The sequence below is a fragment of the Saccoglossus kowalevskii genome, chromosome 8, assembly GCF_978046115.1.
Source record: "Saccoglossus kowalevskii chromosome 8, keSacKowa6.1, whole genome shotgun sequence".
NCBI lineage: Eukaryota > Metazoa > Hemichordata > Enteropneusta > Harrimaniidae > Saccoglossus > Saccoglossus kowalevskii.
In genome coordinates, this window is record NC_140648.1 from 8,381,764 (window position 1) to 8,408,280 (window position 26,517).

General features: G+C 34.0%; 3 protein-coding genes and 2 long non-coding RNA genes across 5 annotated transcripts; 4 read left to right on the top strand and 1 right to left on the bottom strand.

Annotated features, from left to right (window-relative positions):
* Window positions 1-727: 727 nt before the first annotated feature.
* On the bottom strand, window positions 728-4,141 carry LOC146739256 (transient receptor potential cation channel subfamily A member 1-like). The gene is made up of 6 exons (XM_085502126.1): window positions 4,077-4,141; window positions 3,684-3,857; window positions 2,527-2,595; window positions 1,662-1,769; window positions 1,458-1,573; window positions 728-1,061 (listed from the first exon to the last, which is right to left on the bottom strand). The coding sequence occupies exons 1-6, from the start codon at window positions 4,092-4,094 to the stop codon at window positions 929-931; spliced, it is 618 nt and encodes a 205-aa protein (XP_085358252.1). The 5' UTR covers window positions 4,095-4,141; the 3' UTR covers window positions 728-928.
* Window positions 4,142-8,459: 4,318 nt separating this feature from the next.
* Window positions 8,460-11,137, top strand: LOC146739257 (uncharacterized). The gene is made up of 2 exons (XR_014930071.1): window positions 8,460-9,164; window positions 11,000-11,137. It is a non-coding gene; the product is annotated as an uncharacterized LOC146739257 (long non-coding RNA).
* A 490-nt stretch (window positions 11,138-11,627) lies between these two features.
* On the top strand, window positions 11,628-12,582 carry LOC146739258 (uncharacterized). Its single transcript, XR_014930072.1, has 2 exons — window positions 11,628-11,865; window positions 12,497-12,582. It is a non-coding gene; the product is annotated as an uncharacterized LOC146739258 (long non-coding RNA).
* A 246-nt stretch (window positions 12,583-12,828) lies between these two features.
* Window positions 12,829-20,200, top strand: LOC146739259 (uncharacterized). Its single transcript, XM_085502669.1, has 11 exons — window positions 12,829-13,035; window positions 13,982-14,113; window positions 14,836-15,012; window positions 16,477-16,613; window positions 17,436-17,547; window positions 18,168-18,251; window positions 18,381-18,561; window positions 18,716-18,805; window positions 19,107-19,175; window positions 19,844-19,892; window positions 20,083-20,200. The coding sequence occupies exons 1-11, from the start codon at window positions 12,829-12,831 to the stop codon at window positions 20,198-20,200; spliced, it is 1,356 nt and encodes a 451-aa protein (XP_085358795.1).
* A 77-nt stretch (window positions 20,201-20,277) lies between these two features.
* On the top strand, window positions 20,278-22,296 carry LOC146739260 (uncharacterized). The gene is made up of 3 exons (XM_085502125.1): window positions 20,278-20,304; window positions 20,454-20,641; window positions 21,088-22,296. The coding sequence occupies exons 1-3, from the start codon at window positions 20,285-20,287 to the stop codon at window positions 21,735-21,737; spliced, it is 858 nt and encodes a 285-aa protein (XP_085358251.1). The 5' UTR covers window positions 20,278-20,284; the 3' UTR covers window positions 21,738-22,296.
* Window positions 22,297-26,517: the final 4,221 nt, after the last annotated feature.

Here is a 26,517-nt window from a genome sequence, read left to right on the forward strand (position 1 = left end):
TGGAATGAAGAGCGACTCGTCTGTAATGGAATGACAATATCGCTTGGCCAATTAAATAATTGAAATGTTCAAAACTGTTTGAATATATTGTATTAAATATATTTAATTGCTCCCATATCAAATCGAGTAAATAGAGCGACGTTAGAGGGTGGTTTGGGTCATACCGTTCTGTAATGGAACGAAGAGCGACTCGTCTCCAATGGAATGAAAAAAAAAACCTAGACTAATTAAATATTTGAAATGTTCAAAGGATAGCAAGGCATTGTATTTTATATATATTTATAGCTTTCATGCCAAAGACATGAAATACATAGACGTCAGTAATCGGTTAATGACATGACATGGGCGCGTTTCACTCCGCCGCTAACAGTGTTAGTGTGTATGGTGCCAGGAAAGATTGTGTAAATGAACAGTGTATCGACCAAGGCTGTCGCTTTTACAAAAACGGTCTTCGAACGAGCAAACTCTTTCGTAACGGTTCGTAAATTCGCTAAACCTAACGGTATTTTCCGTTAGAGCGTGTATCCAGCACTTGTCAGGTGATCACACGTCACGTGACCGCTCTCTAATGGAACGCTCTGTAATGGAACGGACGCGCTCTAATGGAATGGCTCGAGCTAGGTCTATTCGTACGAAATAGATATGATAATTTGAAGTTTAACTCAAATTTGGTTAGCTGTGGCATTAATATCAATATAATTAAATCTCAATGGCAGGGTAAAAAATGTTTGGTTGGCAAGATCCGCAAAAATATTCTTCTTAATGCAAATAAGGTTTTAAATTATTATATGACATCCAATTATAATTAATTAACAAGTTGAATAATTGAAATTACAAGTATTACAAGTGTTATAGCTTGAATCATACATTAACCACATTTCCTGGTTCCCAGAACGAGTGTAATTAAACTTATTTTTTAAAATAAAACTCAATCCAAAGCATCTTCCATTGCTCTGAAGTCAGCTTCGTCAAAAATAACTTCCATTTTCTCAGCCATCTTTTGCATCAACCCGCCCTGAAGTTCCATCATCTGACCCATGACCTTGAGCCTTGATTCCACACTGAAGAAATAAATACAATTATTATATATCTGTAACCGTAAGGCCATAAGTTACGGCGTGTCGTAATTTTGCGTTATTTTACGGGATATTTTCATCCTAACATATTAGGAAATGCGAATTCCAAATATGGAATGATTACGCGCGTAAGCGTCCTTCAATGATAAAAACAAACATGGCTGCCACCAGAGTTTAACCAGACTCCACAATAATAAAATATTACATTATTTAAATTGAATTGAATTGGGTACGAAATTCGCATCTAATTTAAGAGTTTTTATAGATATATCTGGGGAATAAACATATCCAGCAATTCATAACAATATATATATCTAGTGTAGAACGCAATTCGGGTTAGTTACATATACCTACGTACATGCTACCTGACATAATACTTACTCATGTTTGAAATCTTCAACATATTCTTGTAAATTCTCAATTGTGTCATCAGGTTGGTCGCGAGTATTGTCACCTAATTTAACGTTGCTTTTCCTTTTTGAAAATCTGCTTTGTATCTGTAATGAGTTCAGTAAAGATGCTTTTGAAATGTGAAATATTTTGATTGGAGAATACATGTCTGTGACATTCTAAGCTAATAGTTACCTTCTTCCAACCAGTTTTTACATGTGGATGTTTGACCAATTTAGGTAAATACATCTTCCGTTGCAGCCATGTTGGCAATGTTTGTTCAATTCCGCCTATTAGACCAACCTAGAACAAAGAATATATAACGCTCAAATCACATCCATTTTAATTCGTACCTCACAGATGATTATTTGATGAAATTTCTGCATAGTCCAACGCTGCACTTTTAAATAATTATGTTATGTTTTTCAGTCGATAACTATCAGTGTCTTGATTATTCAATGCAAAGTTTTTTGTATAGTTTAATTGTTCTGTAATTCAAACGTTCTGTGTAATTTTTTGTGTTGTCATATAAATATTTCAGGGAAGATACGACTTCAATAAAGTATTTCAATTATTCATTAATTTATGTTTTTACACGACACTGTATTTCACTAATCTTAGCTAACGTTTTATTTCGTTTACTTTTGTATATACTACATTGCCTGTTTTATTTGGAAACTGTAACTGGGTGTACCCGCTGTACCCTGGAGAAATAAAGAAAATAAATAAACAAACGAAGTATCAAACAAATTTATTTATATTTATTTATTTATTTATTTATTTATTTATTTATTTATTTATTTATTTTTATTTATTTATTTATTTATTTATTTATTTATTTATTTATTTATTTATTTATTTATTTATTTATTTATTTATTTATTTATTTTTATTTATTTATTTATTTATTTATTTATTTATTTATTTATTTATTTATTTATTTATTTATTTATTTATTTGTTTTTTGTTTTTTTTTATTTATTTATTTATTTATTTATTTATTTATTTATTTATTTATTTATTTATTTATTCAGTGAATGCGAGCAACACAAAAACTTACCTGCATTTCGACCTTCTCAACATATGCTGTTTCTTGTACCAAATTAATGTCCCCCACTGCAATACCGACCTAAGGAGTCAAGCAAAGACAAAAAATACAATAGATCAAATAGACCCAATTTATTATTGAATTAGCCTGAGTACGTCGTTCTAATTGGACAAAAGAGTGTTTTTAATTATGCGTGTTTTATTGGACGTCAAGCCACGGTTTATTATAGTTTAGAAGCAGATCCCAAACGCCCAGTTTGTGTTTAATTTTGCGATGCGGACATAGAAAGTAAAGAAGAACATTGCAACCCTCGGGGTATTTTCGGAGGAGATAAGTTTTTCAAAATTACTCAACGCCGCCACAAAATGCAGTAGCTAGCGTGTAAACCCGTTTATGTTGATCGAGACAATTTACATATATCAACTTAGGTGCGAGCAAAACAACTGAACTGAATTATGAGTGCAAATTTGCCTCACCACTCTATGTATCTACAATGATTTATCGTTGTATGGACCATTTCGTTTAACCATGGCTGCAAATAGATTGTTTCTTAGATGTTGTATTACTTATGTGCACGAGTCTTGGTGTCCCGATGTTTCAATGAAGTTATTTTTAAATAAATTGATTTAAATTTAAATTGGAGTTGGTATAATATAATAGCAATAGACCACATATTGGATCATGCATAAATATCGTGAATTCTGCAATATCGCATGGTATACCAGACTGCGATGGATGTTTATTGCTTGATTCTATACACTGTTCATGAAAGAAAAGCGCAGTTCAAACATAGACAGAACAGATACCCACCAGAGACTCAAATCAGATTCAAACTTGAACAGGGTAAAGACTCCCAGAAGAATTCAAACATGGACTGGTTAGAGACTCCCCGAGTAATTCAAACATGGACAGGGTAGAGACTCGTAATAAGATTAAAAAATTTACAGAGTAGAGACGCCCGGTAAGATTCAAACATGAACAGGTTAGAGACTCCCCGATAAATTCAAAAACGAACAGAGAAGAGACTCGTCACGAGATTCAAACACGAACAGAGAAGCGACTCACCCCCAGATTCAAACATGAACAGGGTAGAAACTCGTAATAATATTAAAAAAATACTGGGTAGAGACTCACAGTGAGATTTTCACATAGACAGAACAGAGACTCACCATAAGATTCATCAACACGATTGGCATCAGAAAAAGAAAGATGACAAAAAGGACTTGAGAGGCAACTGCAAATGGTTCGAGATCTATATCATAAAACATATCTGTGTAGTCCAATTCACCGATGGTCATAACAAGAACTTTCATTGCTGAATCCACAGGCGTAGAAAATACTTCCTGCATAGATTAATATAAATATACTTGCCTATACTATTCCTGTGATATCATGTGTTACAAAGTATATCGGACTAATGCAAAATACATTGTAATATTTAAATATACATCTGTTTAATGGCGACAGAACGTGTGTCAACACGATATCTCACATTAACATCGAGTATACGTTGGTGCAGATTACAATTTATATTTGCTCAATCAGATGTTAAACAGACTTACCAGTTTTCGCATTAGCATGTGAAAGGCAGCAGCAAATGCTACAATGAATAATAGAATAACCACCAATGCCTGTAACGTAACACGTTAAATAAATTAAACAATTGAATGTCCTCGTTGCAACAAGAGTGGATACAATTACATAATTTATAGGGCGTCAAAATCGAACAGAATTCTTGTAAGATATTAATTACGAGTAACCTTCGAAAGCAACTGCTGTGTCGAGTATTTACTACCAATTCTATTTACTAAACATGATTTATTGATGTATAAAAATGCGTCGTAATTCGTGTGTAAGTAATGTCCATATTATGATGCATTCAATGCATTAATATCATGTCAGACGACTATTTGTTATTTGTTGTTTCGACATGATCAACGTCAGCGAATGTTAACTATTTCTAAAACTAACACAATAATGTGATTTGTCAGTCTGTCAATTATATCGAGATTAGGTCAATTCTATTTTAATATAAGTGGGTGAACATACAACAGTACTGTTATATTTTAGTTTGACTTGCATTTTGGCCTGTTAACTAACACGCCTCAGAGTTTCACCTGGCCGAGGCTTTAACATTTGGTTTTAATTCCCGTTAACGTACGAAGAAAGGTACGATAAAGTTATATCGCGGTTTGTGTTTTGTCACAACGTGTATTACGTAACTCATTATTGTAAAAAAGGGACAGTGGGCCAATGAACTGCACGAATAGGTTGATTGGCCAGTAAGACAGGTGAAGCTGAGAAACTTGACCAGTATGATATACATACTCTATGCATCATAGTGTATGTATCATAGTGTATGTATCATAGTATATGTATCGTGGTGTATGTATCATTGTGTATGTATCATAGTGTATGTATCATAGTATATGTATCATAGTATATGTATCATGGTGTATGTATCATAGTATATGTATCATAGTGTATGTATAATAATGTATGTATCATAGTATATGTATCATAATGTATGTATCATAGTATATGTATCATAATGTATGTATTATAGTATATGTATCATAATGTATGTATCATAGTATATGTATCATAATGTATGTATCACAGTATATGTATCATAGTGTATGTATCATAGTGTATGTACCATAGTGTATGTATCATAGTGTATGTATCATACTATATGTATCATAGTATATGTATCATGGTGTATGTAACATAGTATATGTATCATAATGTATGAATCATAGTATATGAATCATGGTATATGTATCATAGTGTATGTATCATAATGTATGTATCATAATGTATTATCATAGTATATGTATCATAGTGTATGTATCATAGTGTATGTATCATAGTGTATGTATCATAATGTTTTATCATATTATATGTATCATAGTATATGAGTGTATGTATCATAGTGTATGTATCATAGTGGGCTAATTGTTGCATTTCATCACATAATGAGAAAGATGTACTCTACACTTGGACCATGTGAGAAACATTATGTTCTGAATATAGTCCACCAGTAAATACAAACGTTTTTCAAAAACAGAACAGCTATAAACAAAACAAAGAATTCTCTTTTCATAAATGAGGAAAACTAAGGGAAAACGCCATCCAAAATATGCTTGGCTCGAAACAACGAGTGATGTTACTGTTAGAATTACCTTTATGCAAGTGTACGACTGCAAATAAATATAAAAAAATAATCTCACCTTTGCAAATGACTTGACCACTTGAAAAAACATTACAATGTATATTCCAAATAAATCTAACCTAAAGAGTACATGTTAAAATTACCGTTAGACATTGTACATTGTGATGTAATACATTACAGTTAGACACTGTACATTGTACATTGTGATGCAATACATTACAGTTAGACACTACACATTGTACATTGTGATGCAATACATTACAGTTAGACACTGCACATTGTACATTGTGATGCAATACATTACAGTTAGACACTGCACATTGTACATTGTGATGGAATACATTACAGTTAGACACTGCACATTGTACATTGTGATGCAATACATTACAGTTAGACACTGCACATTGTACATTGTGATGGAATACATTACAGTTAGACACTACACATTGTACATTGTGATGGAATACCACCCGATCCTGTCCGAATCACGCTCTTCAAGCGCACTTGTGTCTACGAGTTCACGCCATTCAACAGTGTGACCCCGTCCGTATACACTGTGATATATACGGGAAATATCACACTTTTCGAAGGACTGACCCCATCGAATGTGTACGCCATGTTATACGGGAAATATCACACTTCTCAAAGGACTGACCCCATCCAATGTAAACCCCGATATACGGGAAAATATCACACTTTTCAAAGGACTGACCCCACCGAATGTACGCCACGTATACGGGAAATATCACACTTTTCAAAGGACTGACCCCACCGAATGTACGCCACGTATACGGGAAATGTCACACTTTTCAAAGGACTGACCCCATCCAATGTACGCCTCGTATACGGGAAATGTCACACTTTTCAAAGGACTGACCCCATCCAATGTACGCCTCGTATACGGGAAATATCACACTTTTCAAAGGACTGACCCCACCGAATGTACGCCACGTAGAATACGGGAAATATCACACTTTTCAAAGGACTGACCCCACCGAATGTACGCCACGTATACGGGAAATGTCACACTTTTCAAAGGACTGACCCCACCGAATGTACGCCACGTATACGAGAAATGTCACACTTTTCAAAGGACTGGCCCCGTCCAATGTATGCCACATATACGGGAAATGTCACACTTTTCAAAGGACTGACCCCGTCCAATGTACGCCACGTATACGGGAAATATCACACTTTTCAAAGGACTGACCACACCGAATGTACGCCACGTATACGGGAAATGTCACACTTTTCAAAGGACTGACCCCGTCCAATGTATGCCACATATACGGGAAATGTCACACTTTTCAAAGGACTGACCCCATCCAATGTATACGGGAAATATCACACTTTTCAAAGGACTGGCCCCATCCAATGTACGTCACGTATACGGGAAATATCACACTTTTCAAAGGACTGACCCCACCGAATGTACGCCACGTATACGGGAAATGTCACACTTTTCAAAGGACTGACCCCGTCCAATGTACGCCACATATACGGGAAATATCACACTTTTCAAAGGACTGACCCCATCCAATGTATACGGGAAATATCACACTTTTCAAAGGACTGACCCCATCCAATGTACGCCACGTATACGGGAAATATCACACTTTTCAAAGGACTGACCCCACCGAATGTACGCCACGTATACGGGAAATGTCACACTTTTCAAAGGACTGGCCCCGTCCAATGTACGCCACGTATACGGGAAATGTCACACTTTTCAAAGGACTGACCCCGTCCAATGTACGCCACATATACGGGAAATATCACACTTTTCAAAGGACTGACCCCATCCAATGTATACGGGAAATATCACACTTTTCAAAGGACTGACCCCATCCAATGTACGCCACGTATACGGGAAATATCACACTTTTCAAAGGACTGACCCCACCGAATGTACGCCACGTATACGGGAAATGTCACACTTTTCAAAGGACTGACCCCATCCAATGTACGCCACGTATACGGGAAATATCACACTTTTCAAAGGACTGACCCCACCGAATGTACGCCACGTATACGGGAAATGTCACACTTTTCAAAGGACTGACCCCATCCAATGTACGCCTCGTATACGGGAAATATCACACTTTTCAAAGGACTGACCCCACCGAATGTACGCCACGTATACGGGAAATATCACACTTTTCAAAGGACTGACCACACCGAATGTACGCCACGTATACGGGAAATGTCACACTTTTCAAAGGACTGACCCCATCCAATGTACGCCACGTATACGGGAAATATCACACTGTTCAAAGGACTGACCCCATCCAATGTACGCCACGTATACAGGAAATATCACATTTTTAAGGACTGACTCCTTGTATATTGTTTTTACCCCAGAAACAATTTCAAGATATTCTATAAAATTATACAATAGTTTTTGATAGTTAAAATAACGTTTTTTAAAAGTTATTAACTTAAACACGACGCCAAGTACGGACGACTGACGACGACGAACAATTATATATATCGCTTTCGTTGATGCTTAGAAGTGTTCTTCAAAGTAAAATAAAATGTTATTTCTGGTACCGTATGGGATTGTATTTCTGGTGGTAACAATTGACAAAACAGCATTCGTCAAGCCTAATAATAAAATTTATATTTACTTTTGACAAAATCAACAAAAATCGTTTATCCGCATTTCAGAAATAGCTATCTACACCAAGAAGTTTTTCACCGGCCGACTTTGAACTGTACATAAATATGGCATAACAACCACGTGTGTGAGCTAAACAACCCTTTCATATTTTCGAGGTAGTATCCTATATGCTCTCCTTTACATTAATTCATTCACTGGTTGATTAAGAAGGAACAAAACTTTAATTCTGCTGAACATTCCCTAGAAATAAAATCTATAAATATGTCCAGAAGCGTTTACTAGTCTATGGTTTAACCACAGTGGTTTAATCCTCTCCTGGCAGTTGAGATTAATCATTATAGGTATCCTGCGATTTAGCCTTATGCCCCGGACTTCATTTGTTATTCGTTTCATTGCAATTGTTCCTAGAGGCCCCCAAGCGCCATGAATAAGAGAGGAAGGCGGGAGCCTCAAGTGTCATGGCGCACCAAGCCATTCGCAAAGGACGCCGGTAGCCAGCGAAGCAATGAGTGCATCCCGGAAGTCGAAGACACGGCGTTTGCATGCATACCGTACTTGGGGTGTAACATAAACTTAAACTTGTGCGCATGATATTGTGCTTCTGGGTGTACCAAACGACACAAAAATAAAATTCCTTCGATGGAGTATCAGCAACTGATATGTTTGCAGCCACGAAACGTCTGCAGTCTTTCTACTTCCGGGGAAATCTAAGAGTTCTGGGAAGGACTGATCAAACACGCCATGATTTTATTACTAGTATTACATTTTTTTATGAGAATGAATACGCGGCCAGCACTGCAGTTTTTACATGTAGCTTGTATTATTCAACGTAAATAATATCGTGCACGTGATAAGGTAAGTTTCATTTAGAATCACTCATACGTCTGTTGGTTGATAGATACGCTATTCACAATATTATCGTGAACTTGTTGGCATCGAATCTTCGGACAATCGATCTGATTGGCATCACCAGAGGCAGTTGCATCTGATGTCACTGCTCCGTTTGAGCCCTGTGATTATTGGGTGCATAGAGTGCATTGATTCTTTGCTTGAAAAAACGGCAAATAAGATGGCCTACTGCCGTAATTTCAGACTAGTAAATTCAGTCTGAGCAATAATTTATGTCAAGAAAAAAGATTTGGGTTTTTGTGAATGGTCTAACATGTCAGCGATCTGTCAACACCTCTGGCAAGAAAGCAAAACCAACCTACCATATTTCACTATTTATGAATATCATAATACTACAGAAGTGTCATTTTGTCATTTGTGTTCAAATATTTATTTTGTGTGGGGAGCCTTTGACAATGTTGTTCAAACACTGATTTTTAGTCACCGTTTCATGCGCAGCTTAAAAATGGAAGTACATGTATAGTTTCTTATTTCCGGTTTCCGTCCGTGACGCTTCCTTTACATCTCTAACATTTTCTCAGAAATTCTGCGGCAGATATCGATGAAACTTTGCAGGTTGATGAACAAGTCTCTGTTGAATATGCACATAATTTTTTCTCCAGATCTGAAAATCCAAAGATGGTAATGCTAGGCTTTTCAGTGAGTCGCGACCTTGATCTGAATCAGTGACAGAAATGGACCACAGTCTGTTTTTTTTTTTTTTTTTATGAAAAATTAACGCTGAAATCTTGTAATAATTGGTCAGAAATGTTGTTGTATAATATCTTTAAACTGTAAAAATTACATCCATTATAAAAAGCCATTACTGAAATACCTGGTCAAAAAGTTGAATATTACCATTACGAATTTCAGTGGAAACTGTAGAGGGGTGTCAGGGCTGCAATTTGATGGGAATTATAGTGGTGATACTGAAACAAACCCAGGTCCTGGTATAATATACAAATAATTGAATTAAGAAAAAAGTGAAGTTGTTATTAAAGGTACATCAAGGTTTACTCAGATTTATAAATGCAGTTTGATGAGCATGTATACATAGTTTGGTATTTTGGACATGGTCAATGGAAGTTTTCAGTTATTAGTACAATAATAGATTGAGAGAAATCACTTGATTAGTTGTACCCACATAGAATACATATTAATTCACCTCTTTGCAGATGTTCCATGTATTATTTTAACACAAGTCTAAATATTATTTGTTTAAATATTTTTTTGTTGAAGCATAGAAAATGCATTGTGTGACATACCCGTAATTCCAAATAATTAACAAAATGATTGTCTATTATTTATTTTCTTATGTTAAACAATTGTGCATATTGTTTATGTGCTTGTGTAAAATAATTTTTTACAATGCAAGCTGTTGCTCATGTCTACTGTCATGTATGCTAATATTCAATGATGCAGGGTACCGTAAATATTCTAATCCTGGCGTCAGTTTTTTGACATTTGAAATATTGTTCCAGAAATGTTGTGACATGCAATGTAATATGCTAAAAATACACACTCAAAATCCCTAGAAAATTCTACAGAACATGAATATGATAAATAAAATATGCATAGAAAATATAAAATTTAATTTCTGACAGACAGGAAAAACCTTTTATGCCCAATTGGGTGGGACTCAGAGTTGTTTTGTTACGTCACCCGGGACAGTTCATCAATTACAAAAATAGATTCTGTTTTATTGATGTGCTTTGCTTCTAAGAGAGTGAGCCATGGTATTGCAACAATCAGTCTGCTTGTTGTAATTTTAATTAGAAAATTGTATCTCTTCACTTTTCTAGATGATTAGGAGAAAGTCAGTTTATCATAAAAAAAGGACTAGCCTGAGAAAGGTAACGACCATTACCTATTCATCAATTTCTACTCAAAGAAAAACATTTCCTATTGGAAACAGCTTTTCTGGTAAACGAAAAAAAGAATTCAACTATCCAGAAGCAAGTGGTGATGTTCATGATCATCCATGTAAGTACAAACTACTAGAGGCTTGACTTTCTACTATTGATATTTAACACGAATATTAAATTTTGAATGTATTTTTTTTGCATAAATATATTGTATCTCTGTACATTGTAGGCTGGAAACACACAGTTGTTGAGAATAAAATATTTCCCGGTAATTATCAATCTGTTAGTGTTCCTTGCTAGTAGTGTCCACTGTAAGACTACCATACCACAAACCATACTAATTTCATTACTACATGTACCTTCTAAATTTTCTAGAATTTTTCATGTGAAGTTATGTACAAAAAGTTCAAGCCTTCAAACCTTGAATCAGTGTACAATTTATTATATTATATTATAACATGTTCAATTGGCTACTGTACATACATTTAATAGTTGATCATTGACATCTTTGTGTTTTGTCCTACTCAAAACTTTTTTTAACAGCTCTTCAGTGTACAAAGAAAAAGCGATATCAGACATCTAAACAGAATCTAGTCAATGCTTGGCAAAATATTAGAGAAGACTTAAGGACTGCTGCCATTGAGACACATTGTCCATCAACCTTTGTTTGCAGAATGTGCAAGGAGGACTGTATTAATACAATTATACGCTGTCAGGATTGTGGTATTAATGCCTATTATTGTGAGAGTTGTTGTCAAACTATACATTCAATGGTACAGCTCCATGTATGTGAGCAGTGGAAGGTATGTTAGTTTACATGCACAATTTATAATACACAAGTGAAGTGATAAAATCTGTTTAATCCCAGATAAATTTGACTAGGTCACTATACTGTGAAGTTATAACAATTACAATAATACAAATAGTGTCAGTGTGCTTCCTTAGCCCCTCAGTGATTTTTCAATGCTTTGAAAACAAATTGTTCGTCAGTTTTTACAACAAAATCAGTTTAATGTGATTTTGATTGATGTATGTTAAAGTGGCAATAGTTTTTTCAACATTTTTTATTGTCTAAAAATATCCATATCAAAATAACAATATCTTACCGAAATATTGTTTTAGAAACAATTGCATGGGCAAAGTGACTCTAGACCAGGCTAATGTCTTGTGAAATGTAATGTGAAAACTAGGGATTGAGTAATCGTCATAATGTTTGTTTGTCATGCCATTAAGATATCATTAGGCCTTTAAGATGGCAATATATTTGACATTTTGCCCAGGTTTGCTTGAAAAAATTGGATTCCAATAGATGGCACCATCTTGAAATGCAAAAATTAATGCATTGCTTCGGTTATCTTTTTTTACTTGTAAGTGATTTAATGTACAATGTATCTTCTTGTTTGCATACATAAGGAAATTTAATTTTTTCACTAGGATGGGTATTTCAGTCCCTATATCGTGCCAACCGAATTCATCCTGGTTGACGAAGACTGTGAATGCTCCACTACCTACCAAAGAAATTTATTGGTTATTGATAAAATAGGTTTGTATTTGTTGTTTTAAAATGCATATTTTTATTTGATTGGTTCGCTGTATTGGTCATCCAATGTTAAAGCCAACTGACTATTCCTCCATTAATTCCTTTGTTTGAGGAACAGTTATTTCTTTTCTAGTTTAATTGCCTGATTGTCATGGTTATTATAATTATTGTATAGGTTAAACCATTCTCTACACTGTTTTTTCTAGGAAGGCATCATGATGTTAAGATGCAATTTTGTCACTGCTCAAAAGAACCTGTCCAGCTGCGAAAATATGGATTTTGGCCTGGGTCACCAACAAAACCACAGGTTGCTTTTGATCTTGAACACATGGAGCTACTAAGGCTACTGCAACTGGAGTGTCAAGTGTCAGTCAAAGCATTTACAGAAATGCTAAAAAATAAGTGCAAAGACATCCATGAAAGTTTTTATGAGGTATAATTTAAATATTTATTCTACTTGTGTTTTGATTAAGGTTTTCATTCACTTTCTCAAAAACGTATATTTGTAAGTACTAACCAGTATGATTCTAGAATTGTTTGAGTTAAAAAAAAAAAAGGTCAACAATTTAATCTGGTCTGCGACTTCTTGACCATGTTCACTGTGCAAGAGTGCAAGTGTTATACAAAACCTCGGACCAAATATGCCCATTCCTGTGCCTGGCTGAAATCTGGTTACAGTTTATAAAATGAAAATGCTCAAGAAACAATCATAATATTATTATAGTGACCCTGAGTCCAAGCAAAAACTGCTTACTTTGTGGAAGGGTCCATATGCATTGCAAATGGATAAAAGCACAATATACACACTGACACATTTATTTATAGTATGTTTTCGTTTTTGAAAAACATCCCTGCATGCATGTCCGCAGATCAAGCTTTGTCTTGAATGTCTTTTTTGCCAATGCCAGAACTACCCTGAACTAGTCTCAAATTCAAAGTTCACCTCTGAGCTGCTTGGCGATAATGTGTGCTTTGCATTGGATGATGGGACCACAGAGTTTCCTCTGACTGTTCTTGGAGAAACCATACGTAAATAACTTTATCAACTTCATCATTGTTGGATAATTTTCTCAGCTTTTTTTCATTCTTTACCCACCCATTAAAAGTGGGCTCACTGACTCAGAGTTCACTTGCAGCCTTTGACTTGGCTTAGACACACTCTTCTGTTAAGAACTAGAGGTCAGAGTTCCATCATTCCAACAAGTTTTATAGAGCTATGTCAAAAGGGGCGACCGGGAAGTATGCAAAGTCGTGACTTGACACCCTATTGACACCTTGAGTCAGGCCACCCTCAAAAACATTCCTTACTGAGTTGTGACTCGGCGAGGGGTGCAAAAGGTCTCTAATAGTATTGTGCTCCTTCTATATTTATTTCCCAGTTAAAAGATGTATACAAGATTCTCATCCAAGAAGCTGTAGCTGAATACAGATTTAATATATTTACCATACAAAATCTCAAAAATGTTTGTTCAGAATTTGATAATGGTACCATCTGTCCTGCTTGTCCTTCAGTAAGTTTTGCTTATTTAAATTTTCTGCATGTCCAGTGATATTTCTTTCTTTCTTCACCTAACTAAATCGTTGGGTAATCAGAATGCATCAAAATATTGGTGAATATTGAATCCCAACTTTAAAATTGTTGTTGAAACATTTCTTCCCTCAGAAATTTTTATATATTCCACTCACAGTTACCAAACATGGCTACTCTACCCTGGTTTTGTAACAATTAACATGTTAATTATGTCAATACCTTTTCAGGCAAAACGTTTAACATAAATAGACTGTTTGTGGTGGGTTCATTTTCACTTGCAAAAACTGCATAATTCTTCTTGTTTTCACTGCCTTCACATGCCTCATAGATAATTTGAAATCAAATCACCGTTGACACATGAATACATAATTAAGTTTGTAAGCAAGCTACAAATACTCATTATTTTTTGACATGGTAACATGAATGTAAATAATTCTTTTCAAAAGTTTTTAGATGATACAACAGATGGATCTAATGTGAAGATGAGTGACATTGCTGAATCCATCCATCCAATTCTTTGACCTACCGGTACATTGACTGGAGCTTAAAGTGATACACATACGCTCTGGGATAATGTGCAGAGTAGAATAGTTTTGCTACTATAGTTCGTTGATGGCAGGGGAATCACTAAATTTACTTTCCCAGTAAAAATGTAAAATGAACTTTGTAATTTATAATGGCTTAATTCCATTAATATTTCAGAAAGAATCTGGTAACCTGGTATATTCGATTGATGCTGATTTCCAGCTAGTAAGAAAGCGCTCATCAGGCTGTGTTTATGGAAAAGCAAAACATGAAGGTTATTTCTTTTTGCCACAAGATAAAGTTGACATTTTTGTTGAGTCGTATAACCTAAGAGGTGTAGATATCACTACAGATGTAAGTACCAAATTTTTTTATTTTATCATTGTGTGACTCTTAAAACTATTATGTGGCTCAGCTCAGTATATAAGGTTGATGGTCTACTTGTTGGCTACCCTAACCCAAACCATGATACCATCTGTCACAATTCAACTTAAAAATGACTTGAGTTCTGTTCTTTTCTGGAGAAAGATCACATGTCTACATTCCAATGGTTCTGGCCATAATATATAACATTATGGATCAAGATAGCTGACTTGCACAAGTTTTCATTGTTATCATTTTTTTCTATAAAAGGACACATAAAATAATTCATTTATTAGTCCCCGTTGGAACAATATTTAGTGTCTGTCCAGAGTCCTATTTCAGAACCTTCCAAACTGAATCCATTCATTTTTTGCATGTGTCTAATGCATTATGTGGAACATATGCATATGCATTGGTTTAGTGTTGATCCAAGATTGCTGAGTCATTTTTTTTTTAAATGTATTATCATAAACATGCTCTGTCATATTCATTCAATTTTTGAATTGATATTTAAGGTGTACATTATTTTGGTGAACATTTTGTTTGGTGAACTTGACATATTCTCAACAGCCAGAACTACTTTTTTGTTGGTTAACCATGTTTTGTCTTGGGTGTACATTGTCTAACATTTCTACCACAATGTTCTTGTAGGCCAGCAGAGCTATTTCGGTCATCAGATCTCTCATTTGAAAATGTGGTATCCTTTAATATACTTTGTTTGTTTTTAGTAAAATTTGGTCATACATTAAAAATGATGAAGTGCATGTCTGTGACGATTCCATTTGTGATCTGATAAAAATGGCTGATTGGCAGCCTCTTGTTTATTGTTGACATGTTTTTTTCTTTCTTTCAATTATTCATGACTTGTTAGTTTCACAATCAAATCAAATTTGGTCTATTGTAGGTACTCTTCCTTTTTTGCCATACTGTTAATCTCTGATACTCCTGTCTCATATTTGTGTTGTATACATCATAATACACCCCCTTGTTTATTTGTAGGAATATCAATGGTTGTATTAGGCATGCATAACATATCTGCTAATTGCAGTGAGAAGTGTGTTCTTAACAATGGCTTGTTGTATAATTTGTCAGTAAAATATGACTTACATTAGCAAATATATCTAATGCTGTCATTTACTCAAAGCATATGTGCTACTATTATTCAAATATGGTAATGTAATTATTATGACATTAACATCATTGGACTGGATAGGATGTGTAACTTCCATACAGAAATTTATTTTAGTTTACTACAGCTTCATAACATTGACTGTGTTATGTTATGACTTGTTTTTGTTATCTGGGCAAGCTGAAAAATGTACTGGATTTTCTAGCTTGTGATGTTACAAAGAAGACCTGGGAATGATCACTATTTGTTAAAATTGTTGTAATGTTTCATATTTTTATTTTATTTTTTTAATATTGTTTTATTGTAAATATTTTATTTATTTTTAGGAATGTCATAATTTCCAAGCAGGGAGTAGTTTACGCTCTAAAGGAAAAAACAAAAAATTGGATGAAACTGCATTGTTTGGTTCTGTTTGCAGGCATACGTATCCAAAGTACTTCTTCAGTCTTAAATACGGTGAAAGGTGAGCCTATCCCTAGGTACTTTTTTACCTAGATCTAGTTTACTGTTCATAATATGACTTGCACATCTACTGTTCAGCATAATGCAATGGATAGTGTATTCTAAAACATAGTTGGCTAGCATCAATGCAAAAGTGTGGTCATACTTGGCTCTGATTGATTTGATTACATTTTGTTTTCAGACATGCAAGTTGCTTTGATATATTTGAGTGAATTCGGTCATTGGAGTCTGTCTGACTAGATTAAAAATATATCTTCTAAGTGTAGTTTAGATATGCTATTTTACTGAAACTGACTCTATATATCATGAATCAACTTGACCATACTCATTATAAAAGGTAATATCGTATAGTTTAAAAATCAAACTATGTAACTATTCCAATTGGCGCAATTTCAATGGTGTTTTTCATTCACATAGTTTTCAAATTACTGATAAACTATTAGCCATCTCCAATACAAACACACATGTACTTCATCATCAAAATGTTCTCTTGAACATTTACTAATATCAGTCTTTTACATAAGCACACATACTAGTGGTAGAGTATGGTAATCTAATAATATTTAGAACATATTATGTACAAACAACTTTTTCGTGCACAAAATGATTTTTTTTCTGAACTTTGCCAAATTTATTGCATTATAAATGCATCTGTGACAGAGGCGAGCATAACTGTATGCTGGGTCATTAATATACAACTACATTTGACCATAAGCACACCTCTATTGTTTGACTAATGCCTGGCACTACTAACAAAGTACAGTATTATGTTTTAATTGGAATTACGTTAAATTATTAAATCATTTATGTGTTTAATTTTCAGATTGTCATACTCTGTATTTCTAATAGAGAATCTTTTGTTACATGGTGGTGTAGGTGATAAGAAAATGCACATTTTATATGACATTGCATGCAAATTGGAATCTCATCTGAAGGTACATTAATGTGTAATTTGGATTTTGTTGTGTCATTTACAGTGGAATTGTATCATCTTCAATCATCTTAGTAATTTCTTTGATATGATTTATGTAGATACCTTGAGTGTACTTCTATCAGATTTATTCATTTTATGTCATTAGCATTAAATCTCTTTTTTAGCGATTTGTTTCTCTTTTTTTCTTGAAAATTATGTACAAATATGTACAAATTGGGCAGATTAATCAATCGATTAAACCTTATTATGGGGGGGAAAAATTATTATTCACATGGTTTGATCACCATCTTAGATTTTCAGCAATTTTTTTTTTGTGTGTCTCATGAGTGTTTTACCAATCAACTTGCTTATTGTGCATGTAGCATGTATGGCCAAAGCATTTTCTGGGAAAAATAACGTGTATATAATAATATCGATAGGTGCATATTAAGGCTTCTTCAGCCCGTCAACGCTTTAATTTTTTATTTACAATAGACTGTTTGTACATTTCTCCCGCATATATTGATAAGTTTTAATCAAATTTATTTATATTACATGAAAAAAGACAGTCAGAACACTTTTTGAATATATGTTTGCTTACAAGTATATAATAATATGCTTGCATTTTTTTTTGCATTCAAGAAAAATAATCGAGAAGATTTATTAGCAAATATATCTTTTGCTGTTCCAATATTTCACTGTTATGGACACGACATGAAATGCCAGGTAAATGCCATGTAATGTATTAGTTTAGCCATGTTTAGGTGAAACAAGAATATGATTATACATATGCCATCAATATTGTACTCTAATATTGTATGAATAGGTGTAATAATCTGAATATTTCAATTACAGCTTAAATATAGCCCACGTCGAATTGAAGGTCTTGGTCTCACTGACGGTGAGGGGATTGAAAGATTGTGGTCCTACCTAGGACAGTTTTCATCTATCACAAAAGAAATGTCTCCTGAAAACCGAGTTGATCTTCTGACAGAAGCACTTTCATATCATGGTATGAAAGTAAAATCTAAAATTGGTAAATTTTTTAACTTTCTTATCAGATCTAATTAAGCAGTAAGTCATTGCTCATCTTGGCTTACCACAGGGTTTTGCACTTCTGTAAAATCTGTACAAAATCTTCTGTCTTTCCCTTTTTCTTTTTGTTAAAAACCTGTTTTAATTTTTTCCAGGAAAGTTGTTGGTGAAAAAACTGAACAATGCATATGCTACTATAAAAAATGTTGAAGAAAACATTAATAATATGTTACATAAGCTTGATGGTTAGTCAACATTTGTTATATAAATAAAATCATTCTCAATGCTCTCCACACTCCTAATCTATACTATTTTGAAAAGATAGTAATAGCACAGCTTTCCTAATCGCTGGCATTGCTATTTTCAGGAGAGCCAATATTTGCATACCAAGCCATTGTCAAAAAGCACACCTGATATGTACAACTTTTTAGCCAAAATGGTAACCAATGTCTTATTCACTAGTGTGTTTTATCATTACTATAAAATACAAACAGCACTAAAGCAAAGCAAATCAAATTAATGACATTTGTATATCTATACACATAGGCATTGATGCAGACTGCATTAAACGATGGGTTTCAGAAGAATCACTGTATAACTCAACTCTACTGAAAGGTAATGGCTGGTTGTTTATAAAATGCTCCATGTGAAACAACTTCTGTAACGAGGCTATAACCTTTTCACCACCAGTTCCCTATTTTCATCACAAATTAACTAAATAGTCCTGTTTATTTATTTCCTTTCAGGAGATTGGGTCAAAAAAGGCATATTTTTTTAAGTAAAAACTGAAAATTAATTCAGATTTTGTCTTCAAAATCATTTTTATAAATATTGAATAAAATATAGGAAAAATTGCAGAAAATTTTCGGGTGAGAAAGTGGGTGGTGAAGTATGACAGTAAAGTACTGTATTTACACTACACTCTTGTTGTAACACTGTATTTACACTACACTCATGCTGTTAACACTGTATTTACACTACACTCATGCTGTTAACACTATTTACATCACACTCGTGCCGTTAACACTGTATTTACACCACACTCATGCTGTTAACACTATTTACATCACACTCGTGCTGTTAACACTGTATTTATACTACACTTGTGCTGTTAATAATATGCAATACAATTTTTGTTCTTTAATATTACATTATGTTTTCCTCACTATGAAAACAAAACAAACAAATAAATATATATATATATATATATATATATATATATATACTGTAATATTTTGCATTGAAAAATATTGAAATAATTGAGGTCTCTGTAAATTCAACAGAAAAGCTAACGAATGAAGAGGAATATGCCCTTCTTTTGAACAAGATCAGGTGAGTGCAGCCAGTTTTTGTGTTGTATTCTGAAAAGTTGGGTGCTGGAGTTGGTCACATTATGAGTGTTGTTTAGCGAGGGTGAGAGATTATATTAAATTTCTCTCAACTTGTGTTATAATATTTAGGTTAAACTTTATTGGGATGCCTTGTATAAGTGAAAAAGAAATTATTTTATTGTATTTTACAGAATACATATAGGAATTATGAAAGCTTGTGACAAGACTTCTTTCTTCTTTTTTTTTCAAAATGAGACACCCAGAGATTTGCTGTTTCCCATCATAGCAACTGTATGCACAGCACCTTAACCTGGCAACATTTAATTGTATTGGTGTTTGTTTTTGTTTTTAAATCTAAAAGAGTGTTCTTGTTTGTTTTTCAGTTCTGTTAACATGGTGAATGAGGTTGACAGGTAAATGACCTTTTTAATACCTCTTGACATAATGAAATAAACTACTTTTTCCATATTTTGAGTTATGTAGCCGTTGCCTTTTATTTTCTTTGAAATGTTTGTGTCTCTTGAAAAAAATAATTAGAATATTTGTCAATATATATTTATAGACTGGAAGAGATGCTGACTAAACATGAGAAGAAGTGTAGAATATCAGAACGATGGTCCATTACATCTGATATATATACTACTATGCTGTCAAGTGCGAAGAGGAAAACTCAAAACAACATCTTTTCTCAAATTTCTATACTATCTAAGGAAAAAAAATATTTGTTGACACTTGTGAAAAAATATGCAGGTAAATCATTTTCCTAAATTTTTAATAGTTATTAATAAAGATTATATACTATAACCTTACATACTTGACTCTGATAATGACTTTTATTTTCTAGAGCTTCATTCTTGTTCATATTATGTGGTCATCATTCTTTTCTTGGTTGTTTGTGGTCCATAGCAGACACAACAAATCATTGCACTTCTTAATGTACCCCTAATGCTTATAAGCCATATTAAAATGATTGTATTTTTTTTAATAATTATTTTAACAAGTGTACCTGACTGCTGCTACATAGCCATCAGCATCATCAGCGTTGACCTTTCTTTTAATTAATCTAATTAGTCTTTGCATTTGACTCTAAATAGGATCTGAATTTAATTTAATAAACTCTATTCATGTTTGGCTTGTTACCGTGCTTCAAATTTTAAACATGTATAATATTTCAAATTATTCTTTGTAATACACAGATGGACAAGGAGTCGCCATTAGGCTGTCAAAGAAAATAAAGAAGGCAAATCAAAAGTTGCAGTCTTTGGTTATCAAATATAATCTGGTGAGAGGGGAACGTGATGAATTGACCTTGGAGCAGGTTAAAGACACAGAATCACCACTGTGGAATGTAGGCTCATCTGAACAAGTGCCTGCAGCAACAAAGCAGGAGCTTGTTACTGATTATTTAAAATGTCAGCGTGCAAAGGAAGAAGTTATTCTTTGCCAGGAAGAGATGAAAAGGGTTGTTCACTTTTTCCATGACCAGCGTCGTATTCTTTGGCACTGGCTTATCGAAATTCGTGAAACTGTAGAGTCTGGATATGATATGGGTTGTATCGCGTTAGTAACTAACAAATACAATTGTATGGGCAGGACTGTTGCTAGTCTTACGGAAATGTTCAGTCCATTTGTTGACCTGAACATTGATATAGTTAGTGAATTGACACAACATGAACCAGTATACCATCTGGAAGAAGTAGTTGAAGAAAGTGATCCATTGTATGGGGATCTTTCTCTCTACCTTGATCAAGAACTAGTAACTGAAAGTGACATTGAAGAATGTGAAAGTAGTGATACCAGTAGTGATAGCGATAGTGATGCACAGTATGAGTTACTTGTTGCATAAATGTAAAAATTACGAGTGTCAATCTTGTTAAAATGATGTTTCGAAGCTCAATTAATGGTTTTTATGGTTACAATAACTCAAATAATTTTTATCTGATCATTTTTGACTTGTCTGTATCATCAAAGATGGAAAGGAAATGTATATTAAGGGGAAAAAATCTGTCTTGTGTTGTCGTTAATTATTGTTATTGTGTGCACAATAGCTTTACTAATTCTATTCCAAACTTTATCAAACTTGGTCACCTTATTCAACAGTATAAAATCTTCCTTTAGTATGAACAACAGATGTCCTGTATGAAAATATCATGCAAAAATTGGGAAAATCTGATAAAATATTTTGACGGTTTCTACTTGACTGCTCGCTGGTGCTACACATTCAAAGGTCTCAGTGGAAATATGCATTGTTGTATGTGTTCAATCTTGTAATAATATCATTGGTAATGTATCTCCCAAATCCCATGGGAATACTAGACTGGGTTTTCCAAACCAACTCATGGAGATTTTATGCACTGTCTGATACACATTTGCAAACTTACCAATAAAATCTTTACAGAAAACAAGATGTAAGAAAATCAATATAAGCACTCTCATGAATTAGGTGCCAAACTTTTGATCAAGATCTGAAGCTAATAGAAAATCTCTTTAGTCCAAAGTTATCAATTTAAAGATTGCTGTGTTTGAACATGGAGATTCTCAGGAGGCAACAGTACTGTGACTTCTCTCCCCATTGGACACCAACTAACCATTTTAGTTGATTTGCATACAAAGCAGAGCTTGCAACATGATAGCTACTATTATTTTACTTTTCAAATAATACAGTAGTTGTACAATGAATATAATAAGGCAGTTCATATTTGTCTTGGTGAATCATTAATTTATGACATACACCTGTACAAAATATTTGGACAAAGCCAGCTTTTCTTGCATCTTTTATGATTCTATGATAAAGGGAATAATATTATATAACAAAGGTCACCAGAGTTCAACTATGTTCAAATTTAGAAATGTTATCAATCAGCATGAAATGTCAACCAAGTTAAATTTGATGTGACCAGGAAGTGCAATTTTCAAGATATGAGTTTAAATTTGGCTGAAATTAAAACATTTCTCATTCTATAAGGGACATTAAGATAAATATAGTACATGTATTTCGTCAAAACCCTACTTGTATTGTCATCAACATTTTGTTTGAACCTTTTGCCATGTAAAATAATATAATGAAATGAAATGTAGCATCAGAAGTCTCCTGTTTATAAGATATGCAAGTGTTGAGCTTTAGTTGCTGATGGTTATTCCTACAATGCATTCGGTTCAAATACAATATTTTGTTGTGTAGCTTGATCTGGAATGTAATCTGTCAAGCTGCTTATTTGATGTACTCAACACTTGTTTAATAGTGTTTCATAAACATCACACAAATATGAATAAAAACTGTCCTCTACGTTTATCATTGTGATTTTTATGTAACATAATTTAGCTAATCTATTTGATGCCTTGTGCAAAATATGCAATTAGTCTTTCTGGTAACCCCCATCTCGGAGTCTTTTTCACAAATATCTTAATGTAGGTTGATATCTTGCTGGCATCATCCCAATGCGTTGTGTTCTTTTCCTAACCGTTTGTGATAGACCCTGTGAGAGGGATGTCATACAACTCCTGAGACATAATATAGTCCAACTTCCTGTGTGCAACTTTGGTTATAATAGAACTGATGAATTAGCATCTAGATTTACTTTCTGTTTTGCTTTTACGCTTTTTAAAGTGTGTGAAGAACACAATGGGGGTCTTTATGTTTCTCAACTGCTGGTCAGTTTTGAATGAAACTTGGCTCATGGATGCTCTGTGGCATTTCCCAGAATAGTTTTATGGTAAAATCTGGACATGTTAATTACCTAAGTTGCATGATACAGTGGCGGATCTTGGGGGTGTATTCTTCAGACATGATTAGTTCAATATTGAAAACAAGGCCGTGGCTAGTCGGGGGGGGGGGCAACCTGAGTTTGGGAGTTTTTTTTAAAAAAACCCTTAAAATAGAAAAGTTTCGAGTAACCACGTATTTAGTTTGTACACGATTTGAAATAAAACATGGTAAGCCAATTGCGTGTACTTTATTTATATTTATTACTGAGCGCTTTGACGCTTACAGGTAAGACGCATGCACCCAGCACAGCCGGTCAAACGTTACCTTCAAGTATTTCAGATTGAATTTTGTTTTACATCATTCCATCCCCAGAAGTTATTTATTTGATTTGATTTATTATAATAATATAATATTTTTAATATGCTATCGCCAAAGTTGTAAACATAAACTGTGTATTGTACAACTATCAATTGTATTAATCAGTCCTGTACATTAATGTAAAACAGTTGCTTATATATGAAGATAGAACAAAAGTGTTTCAGGTTTTAAAGTTCATACTGCAATATCCCGTGTTTTGTATATATTCATAAAATATATCAAGATGATTTTATTGCAAAAAATAGATACACCCCCCACCCCACCCCCATAGCCATTAACTTATGGCGCAACTGCACACTTCTACTCCTTTATACATTTATACGCAAATACATTTGCTTCCCCCTAGTGAAAAAAAAGCTAGCTACGGCCCTGGAAAATATGCATATTGATAGCCCAATTTCTGATATCTCAAAAAATCAGATGTGAATTTAACATGTGATCGAGGTATTCTGGAATAAATCAGACAGCAAACCACGTGCATTTTTCCCAATACGCAAACACACATATATACTTTTTTTTTTAATTTAAGTACACTTCATGAAACAGATTATAATCTCGGAATGGAGGTAGAATGCACAATAAAGACAGGCGTAATATGAACCTCATATCACATTTACACTGAAGTAGCTGTCGATATTATTTTTGAAATACCCTTTTTTAAAATGGTATATAATACGTATTTTTGCAAATGATAAATTGATGCGGCTTGTCGTTACCATTTCTGGTTGTGAGTTATATTTTTTTAGAAAAAATACCTTTCTGACTGAAATTTTACACAATATATACAAATAAGAGAAAAAAACGTCTGTGTCATACAATCAGGTAAATGTGCGTACCATAATATAATTTGAGGTATACATCAAACACAGTTATTTTCTGAGTCGGTCACCACAAACAATAAATTACTGCTGTAATATGAGGATTTCAATTCCAATCAGCGCCATCGCCCAAGTTTGCAACTTGAATATTTATTTTGTACTTCAAAACCATCATTTGCAGTAACTTAGGTAAACTTGAGTATTTTCACTTTTCATACCATGGATAGAATAATGTTTATTTGACCCATCCTACTGTTTTTATTGAGGATTTGGTATTTGCTAGAAAACTGTGTAAGACAAAGATCGACAAATTGGGAGGACTGCTTCTAGGAATATATGTTACAATATCAGACATTCTAATGGACGTTATACTAGAAAACTGTTTCTTAGTCGCTTGCATTTAAATACATTGATGCACATGTGTACGTTATTATAGGAAGAACCATATATTGAACGGGATATACATGGCGCAATTTACTACAGAATATTGGAACAGGTGCGTACAATTTTGCTCTCTTAAAGACAAAGAGGATATGGATTCGATATATGAACATTGATAAATTCCAATCAGAACGTTGAAGTGCAGCTTTGTGAGTTGATGCAATTTTAGAATTTGATCGGGGTCTCCGAAAAATACGATTTTGGGTACAGTTATTTCCAGAAAGTGTAATTTCCCCACTAGTTGTCTGCATATTTGTCATGTCATTATAACATTACGTGCTCTCCAGATTTAGCTTATATAAAACATAGTTATTCAACTCGTGTTGTTTTTTTGTTTTACTCTTTTATTTAATGCACCGGTATTCCAATATCCATGTAGCATAAGTGACGCATATAATTTTCGTGTGAATTTTGCATGAGATATACATATCTCGATACAAATACAAGCTTGATATCAATATTATTATTGTATAACAGATATATTAGTTACAAGTTGACTTCCCTGTGCCAATCATAACGTAAAGAATGGTAATCCTCCGTAATTGACAAACAATTATATACTAGTATTATATACTAGTACCGGCCGGGACTTAGATTTTAGCATCACATTCATATAAAATCGAGGGTAAGGTCCACCGTGGTGTACAACCATACAAGTATATCCCTACTGTCTATAGTACTAGTAGTTCCGTCCCAATTCATATTCGCCCAATACACTTTCGTCCCATTTCCTTTAGTCGGCCTTACAATCTCGAGCATGGTGATGTTGATTTCTATGTTGGTGTACAAAGAGGTGTGGGTTCGGCCAACCTTGTTTACTAGTTACTGACACGTAACTACACTATAATCTCGAAATATGAATCAGTATGAATAACTCATTTGACGATTGACGTATTACGGTATTACAAAGTGGGATACAATAAACGTCTTCGGGGTACTGTCATGTGTACGATGAGTGCGTGAACTCGATATGATACAGTTTCTTGTTCGAATCTTATTGGGCGTATACAAAAAATAAATAGAACTAATCGACTTTGGGACGAATGTGATTTGGGACGAATCGACCTCCGTCTCATGTGACACACAAAAAGGCACGACGTAAAACTTGTTGTAACACCAAATGCGTTACGTGTCTATGTGTGTGACTTTGGAACACCCACTGGGTATAAGAGAAGTTGCTCTTTCCCCCTTCTAGTGACGAAACCATAAATTGGACATATGGCATATTCCGGGTAATAAAGTGACAAGCTGTTCGTTTCCTGTGCTAATTTGAAAGCGATAAG